Source organism: Gossypium raimondii, chromosome 6 (assembly GCF_025698545.1).
Source record: "Gossypium raimondii isolate GPD5lz chromosome 6, ASM2569854v1, whole genome shotgun sequence".
Lineage (NCBI taxonomy): Eukaryota > Viridiplantae > Streptophyta > Magnoliopsida > Malvales > Malvaceae > Gossypium > Gossypium raimondii.
In genome coordinates this window covers 37,225,765-37,234,813 of record NC_068570.1, presented here as the reverse complement: position 1 = coordinate 37,234,813, position 9,049 = coordinate 37,225,765, and the positions used below count along the sequence as shown (strand labels likewise).

The 9,049-nt window shown below is 31.6% G+C and overlaps 1 protein-coding gene and 1 non-coding gene across 3 annotated transcripts; one reads left to right on the top strand and one right to left on the bottom strand.

Annotated features, from left to right (window-relative positions):
* Window positions 1-319: 319 nt before the first annotated feature.
* LOC105774774 (uncharacterized) lies at window positions 320-3,914 on the top strand. 2 transcript variants are annotated; one of them, XR_008196688.1, is made up of 6 exons: window positions 320-564; window positions 645-824; window positions 1,590-1,668; window positions 2,344-2,384; window positions 2,459-2,553; window positions 3,431-3,914. It is a non-coding gene; the product is annotated as an uncharacterized LOC105774774 (transcript). The 2 variants fall into 2 exon arrangements; XR_008196689.1 differs by having other exon boundaries at window positions 624-824.
* Window positions 3,915-6,505: 2,591 nt separating this feature from the next.
* Window positions 6,506-8,503, bottom strand: LOC105771952 (G-type lectin S-receptor-like serine/threonine-protein kinase SD1-13). Its single transcript, XM_012593326.2, has 6 exons — window positions 8,394-8,503; window positions 8,133-8,320; window positions 7,630-7,840; window positions 7,274-7,511; window positions 7,026-7,176; window positions 6,506-6,951 (listed from the first exon to the last, which is right to left on the bottom strand). Exons 1-6 carry the CDS (start codon window positions 8,464-8,466, stop codon window positions 6,679-6,681), a joined length of 1,134 nt encoding a protein of 377 aa, XP_012448780.2. The 5' UTR covers window positions 8,467-8,503; the 3' UTR covers window positions 6,506-6,678.
* Window positions 8,504-9,049: the final 546 nt, after the last annotated feature.

Genomic DNA, 9,049 nt, shown 5'->3' with positions numbered 1-9,049 from the left:
ACTAAAAATTATAATTTTATCTAATTCTTTTAAATATTACTTAAAATTTAAAAAGTTATTTATTTAAAATTTATATGAAAGATACAATAATTTAATATAAAAATTGTAAAAAAGTTGAGCGTTAGCGGCGTTTATGAAAAAAATGCCGCAAAAGGTATACAATAGCGGCGTTTTTTGTCCAAGCGTCGTTAAAAGTCGAGCAATAGTGACGTTTTTTTCAAAACGCCACGAATATTTTTTGCGAAATGACGTCGTTTTGTATTTATATTTTTTTATCCCAAAATTTCAAATGAAATATTTTCTTTTTTTCCCCCTTTTTCCCAAAATCGATTCCCCCCACCCCCAGAAATCCCGCCTGAAATCTCTTCTTCTTTTTTCCCCATTTTATTTTTTCCCAAACTATATTGTTGCAAACTCGTAAGAAGATTCAAAAGAAATTGAAGATAAGAGGATACAGCTTGAAGACGGATGGTCTTGATGAGATTCTCTCCTTCGTCAATCGCTTCCAAGATGCTGAAGATGAGGCTATTGATCTCCTCCTCGACTAGCTCGATCACCAATCCTGTAATTTTCTTTATTTATGCTTTTCTAGGGTTTTCTTTATATTTTTAATATTCTATTAGTATTTTTTTAATTGTAAGCAGTGAATTCTTCCATAATCGACAAGGAGGCGGTGCACCAAGTAGTCAGTCTTCTATTGGATGCTGGAGCAGCTGAGGAAGAGATCTGTTTGTATATGCGGATGTAATTCTTGCAGAAATCTCCTTGTTGGAAATCCAGAGACTTAATTCGTTACGGAACACTTTGATAATTAGTAAAAGCAAGTAAGGAGGGAAAGACTAATGCTGGCTTTTTTTGTTTCTGACCACCTAAAATTTCATCCATGATCCTCAGTCAACGTTTGTTTCTATGTCTATACACCACTGTGTTACAATCTCCTTGGATAGTATTATTTTTCTAAAAAAGTATTGTAATCCTTATAACATCCATTCTATAGCTTTCTGTCTAATATGTTGGTCAGTTTCCTTTCTTTAGATCATGATTTATAAATGAAAAGCAATTCATTCTTGCTGAGGTGTGCTGATTTTCAGTGTTTGTTTACAAACCCTGGTTTTGATATATGGGGCATCAGTTAATTTGAATGTAAAGAAAACGGATCAACATAGGAAGTTTAAGACTTGTACTAGAGTTCTATTGGAGGTCTTGTAGATTCATTGATTTTAGATGATAAGAGTTGGACGCAGCTTGTAGAAGCTGCAGTTGAGAATGTTGATATTTTCTGGCTGATATTCTATCATTCTTACGATGAGAAGTCTGTTCCTGTCAGTATCATACATTTCATGCTACAGTCTAGCAGTAAACCATATATGCAAGCTAGTGATCAAGCCTATGTCAGTACTGTAGACACCTCTATTTGGAGGTTGCTAGAACTACATTGACAAATTGTTGATTGTCATCTGCTACAACTGCAAGAATAGAAATGTTTGTTTCTTGCACTGCATTTAATATTGGTTAAATTTGTCAAGTTGTCATTTAAAGCTTGTATTTCTTTGTCACTATATATTTCTACTTTCTCTTTTGTCACTTAGGTATAAAATTTCGGAGGAGCTTGGAGATGGTACCTGTGGTAGTGTGTTCAAAGCCTTCAATATAGAAACATTTGAGATTGTAAGGAACTTGATCCAGTAGTTGCTTTTTTTATCTTTCTGTTTACATAACTACATGATTTATTTTATTTATCATTAAGATATGTTCTTCTCATTTGTTCCTCATGTATGGTAGAACTTAATTTAATGATTAATATTATATACTTTGCTACAGTTAAAAAAATTCCTTTGACATGTAGGAAATTTAACTTAAGTCTTGTACCTCACCTATTTAAGTTAATTTAATGACTAATGTTGTATGCTTAGCTTCACTTCGAAGTTTTCTTTTAACATGAGGAAAGTCAGCACAAGTCTTATGTGATGATTGAAATGACCTCAATGCCTTGGAGATAGCAAATGATGAAATATAGGATCAATTTTGACCTCAATGCCTTGGAGATAGCAAATGATGAATATAGGATCAAATTTGAAGTCACTTTCTGAACCATTATGTGAATTCTTTGTTTTGAATTGGTCAGTCTTTCATGCACCTACTGCTAATTTCTGGAGGTTACTTTAAAGCTTATATCTGATTTCCTGTATACCTTTTTCTATATGTATATATATTTGAAATGAGATCCTGTTCGATTTCAACAATACAGTTTATGGTTGGACAGCTATCCTCTTTCTCTGCCTTATATCTGTCTTATTTTTATGTGTTGAAACTGCTTTGATCTTTCTTTTTATTGTATGTTAGACGGAGAAAGCAATTCTCAAACAACCCAAGGTGTTTTTAAGGTGAACTAGCTTATTCCATTGTTATATATGTTTTACTTTGTTGCTAATTCATCTTACTCAGACCATTGTTATAGAATGTGAAAAGCCAATGAAGCAAGGAGTTCTCACTACTGGACGTGTTCGTCTTCTGCTTCACAGAGGTCTGTGGACTTTGAAATATTTTTCAAAGGTATTAATTTTTCTCTTTTTCTTTTCTTCTTCGCTGAGTTTTTGAATTCTTCCTGTCTTTTCTTTTCTGTGAATCTGATGGAATGCAAGTGGTATTGGTCATGTAATTATGATTAGAAATATTTCTTGTGAATTGGATATTGAGGTGATTTTTCTCTGGTTTTTTATAGCTGAAAGTTTGGATTTAATTGGAATTAGGGTTTTTCTTTTAATCTTAAAATAATTTTAGTTAAAGAAAATCAGTATTTCATTTGTTAAGGAAGATTTTCGATGTTTAAATTTGGAATAGGATTTTCAAATTCTAGTTATTAAAAGGCCATGACTCTATTTTTTTTTGCTTGATTCTTTTTATTCATGGTTTTAAAATAAATCTTATTTTTTTAATTTTCAGTGTGTGGTTTTTCATTAATCTTAAGTTGCCTCTCGGGTTTAATCTCAAAATCCCTGAAATTCATTTGGTTTCTCGATGAATTTCTATATGTAAATTCTCCTGTTGCCTTGTAAATTCAGAATCTTTCTTATTTGTATGATTTAGGAACTCTGATTGCTGTTACTGTATTTTTATGATTTAGGAACTCTGATTTATACTTGATTAATGGTAGCTCGCTCAATTATTAAATAATTTCATAGGGAACTTTGGTTGGAACTTGGACACATCAAATTACAAATTTACAAGTTTGTTTCTAGTAGCACATGTGGATAATATAATTGCCGTAATTAAGTTCATGCACTTATAAAACCTTTGTATGGGTTGTTTCTCTCTCTTTTCCCTCCCAGCTTATGACTTGCAGTCTGTTTTGCCTACAAGAACATCTCTTTATCTTCTATAACAAACTGCTCACATTAATATTTTGATATTTTTTTGGTGATGATTACAGGCTATATATTATCTGGAAAAGGGGGAATCTGTTTTTGTGGCGACACATACATCTGCTGGAAAGACAGTTGTAGCAGAATATGCATTTGCTTTGGCATCAAAATTACATTAGTTATTTTGGTTTTTTGCTTGTAAATCTATAGATTTTTTGATTTTTTGTTAGCTGGAGATGTGACAAATTGCTCACATTGATTAAGAACCTCAGGCCATATCTTTTTTATTTTCAAGTTTCTGAATTTCTATGCTGAATTTGGTTTAGTTTCAAGATTTTTGATAAGTTTTCATGTTATGCAGCATTGCACTAGAGCTGTGTATACTGCTCCAATTAAAACAATCAGCAACCAGATGTATAGAGATTTCTGTGGGAAGTTTGATGTTGGCCTTCTCACAGGTGATGTTAGTTTGAGACCAGAGGCTTCTTGTCTCATCATGACAACTGAATTGTTAAGGTCAATGCTTTATATAGGTGCAGATATTATTCGCGATATTGAATGGGTGAAGGGGTTGCTTTTTGTAGCATTACTTTACATAGTAGTTTCATTACTTTTTCTGCTGAACGCTCTTGTTAGTTCTTTTGTCTCATTTGTGAACATGATATTTAAAATGTTTCTTTCTATTGTGACTATATGAATGTAGGTTATATTTGATGAGGTGCACTATGTGAATGATGTTCAAAGATGAGGTGCACATTTATTACCTTGCAATGTGTATAGTCATAGGCAGATTCAACTAGTTAGTTTGTTTCTCATATATATTATTTATTTTAGTTTTGATTCTAAATTTTTATTTTTATTTTAATATTTACGACAACTTGAGTTCTAACTTTTGAATTTTAATTGTGTTATTAACTTATTATTTTAAATTCTAAAACTAAATTCATTAATTTTATATTTAGTTTTAAAGTTAAAATTTCATAGAAAATTTAATTTAAATAATATTTTTATTTATCCTTGAAAGTATATTTAAAGTTTAAATTTAAAAATAAAACATAATATAATATTTATCATAAAAATAAATATTATTTGACTAAAATAATTTTTTAAATGTTAAGTTTTTAGTGGCGTTTTTGCGAAAAGTGTCGGTAAAGGTTTGTTCTATAGCGGCGTTTGTGGGAAAAGCGCCGCTAAAGGTCTCGAGCTAAAGCGGCGTTTGTGGGAAAAGCGTCACTAAAGGTCTCAAGCTATAGCGGCGTTTATGGAAAAAGCGCCGCTAAAGGTCTCGAGCTGTAGCTGCGTCTATGGAAAAAGCGCCTCTAAAGGTCTTGATCTATAGCGGCGTTTGTGGGAAAAGCGCCGCTAAAGGTCTTGATCTATAGCGGCGTTTGTGGAGAAAGCGCCGCTAAAGGTCCTGATCTATAGCGGCGTTGATAATAGCGGCATTTTTTGCGGCGCTTTCAAAAACGCCACTAAAGGCATAAAAAACGCCGCTAAAAGCCTGTTTTGGTGTAGTGAACCGGTTTTTAATTCTCCAATTTAAGGAATGAGTTTTCAATAGTAAGATTAGAATTAATCTTACATACTTGTTCCATTTGTCCAACATAGTCTTGTAGGTCTCCATGAGATCTCCATTGGGCTTTACCTTTAACATCATTAACTTTAACTAAAAAAAAAACGATGATGAGATCAAGATTTTGAAATAAAAAATATAAAGATTCAATGTCTCAAAATTGAAAGTATAGTAACTAAATTTTAAAATTTGAAAGAGTATAAAAACATTTGGCATATTTAAGATTATAAATTATGTACAACAGATGATGCATAAAATACAAATCCGAATAATGAAACAATGTATCAAGTAGCTTAAAATGGATTAAAATGGCATATAAATGTTTTTTTAAAAATTGAAACTAAAAAGCAAGTAATGAATCCTCAAATGGTTGGGGCAGCCATTGTAAATAGAGATTAGAGGTTAGAAAATGGAGATGCAACCATAGTAGATGCAGTTCAAGTTATCTGCACCATTGGGAGTCCACGGTCATTTATTTATTTTTTCTAAAATAGATATTATTATTTGCCTTTGGAGTTAATACTTCTAATATATATAACTTTAGTAAAAAATGGAAGATATTATTCTTTGGATTAAAATTTATGCGCAATGGAAATCAAGTTTTAAAATACTATTTATACCATGTGGGAGTCTAAGCTCATTTAATTGATATTATCTGTACAACTTTTATCAATTTAGCTTTTACTGTTTAAAAGTACATAAATAATTTTAATAAATTTTAAAATTAATTTTCATATTTGAAATAAAAACATAAAATTTTAAAATTAATAAATTTAAAAAATTAAAATCATATTTTAAAAAAATAAAATTATAATAAGTAAACTCTTTAAAATTAAAAATATAATTTAAAAAATTAAAAATTAAAATTTTGACATGACAAGCCATCGGAAACTCAAACTGTCATATCGGCTACTAATTTAGGATTATAAGGATTCCATGTCTCTTTGACACAATTATTGCATCTTAGTCACCCCAAATTGTCAACTGTTTGGGGTTTTCATGCACAATCCATATTAGTCTAGTAATTAAATAATTTTTATATTATTCTAGTAAATAATTTTTCTATATTATTGAAGAAAAAAAGCTAAAAAGAAAAGTCACAAATATGAATATATATGGAAATTTTAAATTTTATATAATATAAATTATTAATGTATCACAACTATATTTATCTATATTTACTATTATTAAATATTTTATTAAATTAGTTACGTGAACTAACTAGATACAAATTTAATTAGAAAAAATTAAAACAATTCTTTAAAAAAGAAATACTAGTATACGACTGTAAGAAATTTTTGTTATTGTTCTATATAAAATTTATAAAAATAATTTATTCTCAAAATAAAACTTAAAAAAAATTGCATATCATAGAACTTAAACATAGAATACCAAGATCAGTGTTAGTGCCATAATTTAGTAAAATATTAAACCCCTTAAAATGGTTATAACATGAGAAAAAACGCAAAGTTCGAATATAATTATACGTGACATGTTCCGCAAACGGGAATTTGAGGTAGCGAAGATGCCTGCCAGCGTGGTATATTTGATAATGCTCAAAATTTTGTCATAGAAGATGGGAATTTGCTGATGGGCCGTTAGTCAAATGAGCCTATTGATCTGTCCGCCTAAGTTACCGGCTGGAAATTGTAATAGACCTTTAGCTTTCAAATTTAACTCAGCTGCCTGTTCAAATGACAAATTATTTACCAGCAAAGGTTTATAACAATCAACAAAATCTTATCAACGCTTCCAAGTATTTTGGCTTTGTAACTGAGAGTGATCAATGGCTGCTTTCTCATCAATGAATGGAGGTTGCTTTGGTGCTGGAAGATTTTCTATCTCACTACTAAGCATCGAAGTCACCGTTGACATGGTTGGCCTATCTTTCGCAAAGTTTTGCACACATAGTAGTCCAACATGTATGGATTTCAGGATTTCCCTGTCAAAACTTGAATCTGATATAGCTGGATCTATGAAGGCCAAGATGTTGTCCTCATTCCACAGTTTCCATGCCTGATATCAATTGATTCAACTGTTAGGCATATTCGATTATTATTGGGATTCAATCAAGTTTTACTGCAACTTACGTATCCCAAAAGGCTCAATGAATGCTCATCCTCATGAAAACTTGAGTTTCTTCTTCCACTGATAATCTCTAATGTCAATACCCCAAAGCTAAACACATCAGATTTTTCTGAAAATTGTCCTCTCATTGCATATTCGGGTGCCATATAACCGCTGTGAATTTCATCAATCAAATGCAAAAATGGTTAATCTTGCTTGAAGAGTGGTGTTTTTTAAAATTTTTACACTTGGTTAAGAAACAATAGCTTACTATGTACCAAATATCCTTTTAGTAGTGGCTTGGCTTTCATTGTCAAAAAAAATCTTTGCTAACCCAAAATCTGAAATTTTAGGGTTTAGTTCTTCATCTAATAAAATATTATTTGCTTTTAAGTCTCTATGTACAATTCGTAATCTTGAATCCCTGTGAAGATATAAAAGACCTCGACTGATCCCTTCTATAATGTTGAAACGCTTTCTCCAATCAAGAAGTTTTGCATTTTGTGAATCTAACACAATTTCACTCAAAATAATAACAAAACAACATTAGTATGCATTTCGTAATGGATTATGGGATTAATGTGACAATTGAAAATGATAGAGAAAAGGCTGCGAACAAGCTCTAACCAAAGAGTAAAATATCCAAGCTCTTGTTTGGCATGTACTCATATACTAACATCTTCTCTTCCCCATCAATGCAGCTTCCGAGAAGCCTCACGAGATTCCGGTGTTGAAGTTGAGAAATCACAGTCGCCTCGTTCGTGAATTCTTCTATCCCTTGTCTAGATGCTCTTGAAAGTCTTTTCACTGCTACTTCCTGCCCATCTCGAAGCTTTCCCTAGAAGCAGGGGCGAAGCCAAAATAAATTTTTAGGGGGGACGAATGAAATTTTAATTTTTTATAGTCTATATCTTTATAATTTTTAAAAGATTAAACTGAATTTTTATAATTTTAGGGGGGCCGAAGTACAATTTTACCTTTATTAATTTAATTTTTTTAAATTTTAAGGACTTAAATAATAATTTTACATTTTAAGGGGTCGGGCCCTGCAAGCCCCTAAATTCGCAGAAGGACGAATTAACTTAACAACTATAAAAGTCAACGGATGAATACATTGTAATAGCCATTACCTTGTAAACTACACCAAAACCACCGTTGCCAAGCTTATTGGCAGGATCGAAGTTGTTTGTTGCAGCCGCCAGGTTCTCAAAATCTAACACTTGAAGCTCTTGAAGTTGGACTCCTCTTTGGCATTTCCTCGAAACATTGCGAGACAAAATTCCTGGACATCTTTCCTCTTCACATTGTCCCTTCATTACTGAATCAAAATGCAGTTATCAACAGTGCATAGTTAGGTAACTTTTTCCCAAGAAGCTAAAAGTGGTATATACCTTTATTCAGAAGTCTCCTTCCAATGAATAATATGATAATAATCATAAGTGTTACTAGAATTGTTGCTACCATGGCAATTACTTCTATAACTCTACTTTTCTCTGTAAACTCAAACATGGTATAAACGAGATGGAACTTAAAAATACAACTGCTTTGTCAACTTATAATTTACTCTTACGTGAGCTTGTTGACTTATAGGGGGCGATTTTGGTGGTTAGTAGCCCAATGGTTGAATTTTCGTTTTCTAAAAAATTAAGGCTGTCATTGACTTTTGATAACATCAATGTACTTTCTTTGTCACTTCAATCTTGCTGCCCAAATAAAGGATTGTCGGCTATTTCAATATACCTTTTGGCTTGTGAACGATTTTGATTAAATACGGAATAAAACTCTCTCAATACCATATTTTCTATTAACTAGGCTCCATACCAAAACTTTATTTGAAAAAAGATAGAAGGCTTAAGCACTTACCCGACTATTATTCGCCATTTCAATAAACCTTCATATATGCTGTTGTTGGGAATTCCTATTAATTAAAGTTTTACATCACTTCTTCAATTGACATAGTCTGACTTGAGTGTCATTTGACTTTGGTTGATTGAGTCAAACAAGGAAATTATCAAGGACAAATCGACCAAGTTGTTTTTATCACTAC

Coding starts and splice junctions, on each gene's coding strand:
- LOC105771952 (XM_012593326.2), bottom strand. CDS start 8,466: ATGGTAGCAACAATTCTAGTAACACTTATGATTATTATCATATTATTC. Junction 8,321..8,393: donor AAGGAGACTTCTGAATAAAG/GTATATACCACT, acceptor ATTTTGATTCAG/TAATGAAGGGACAATGTGAA. Junction 6,952..7,025: donor CATTGAGCCTTTTGGGATAC/GTAAGTTGCAGT, acceptor AATTGATATCAG/GCATGGAAACTGTGGAATGA.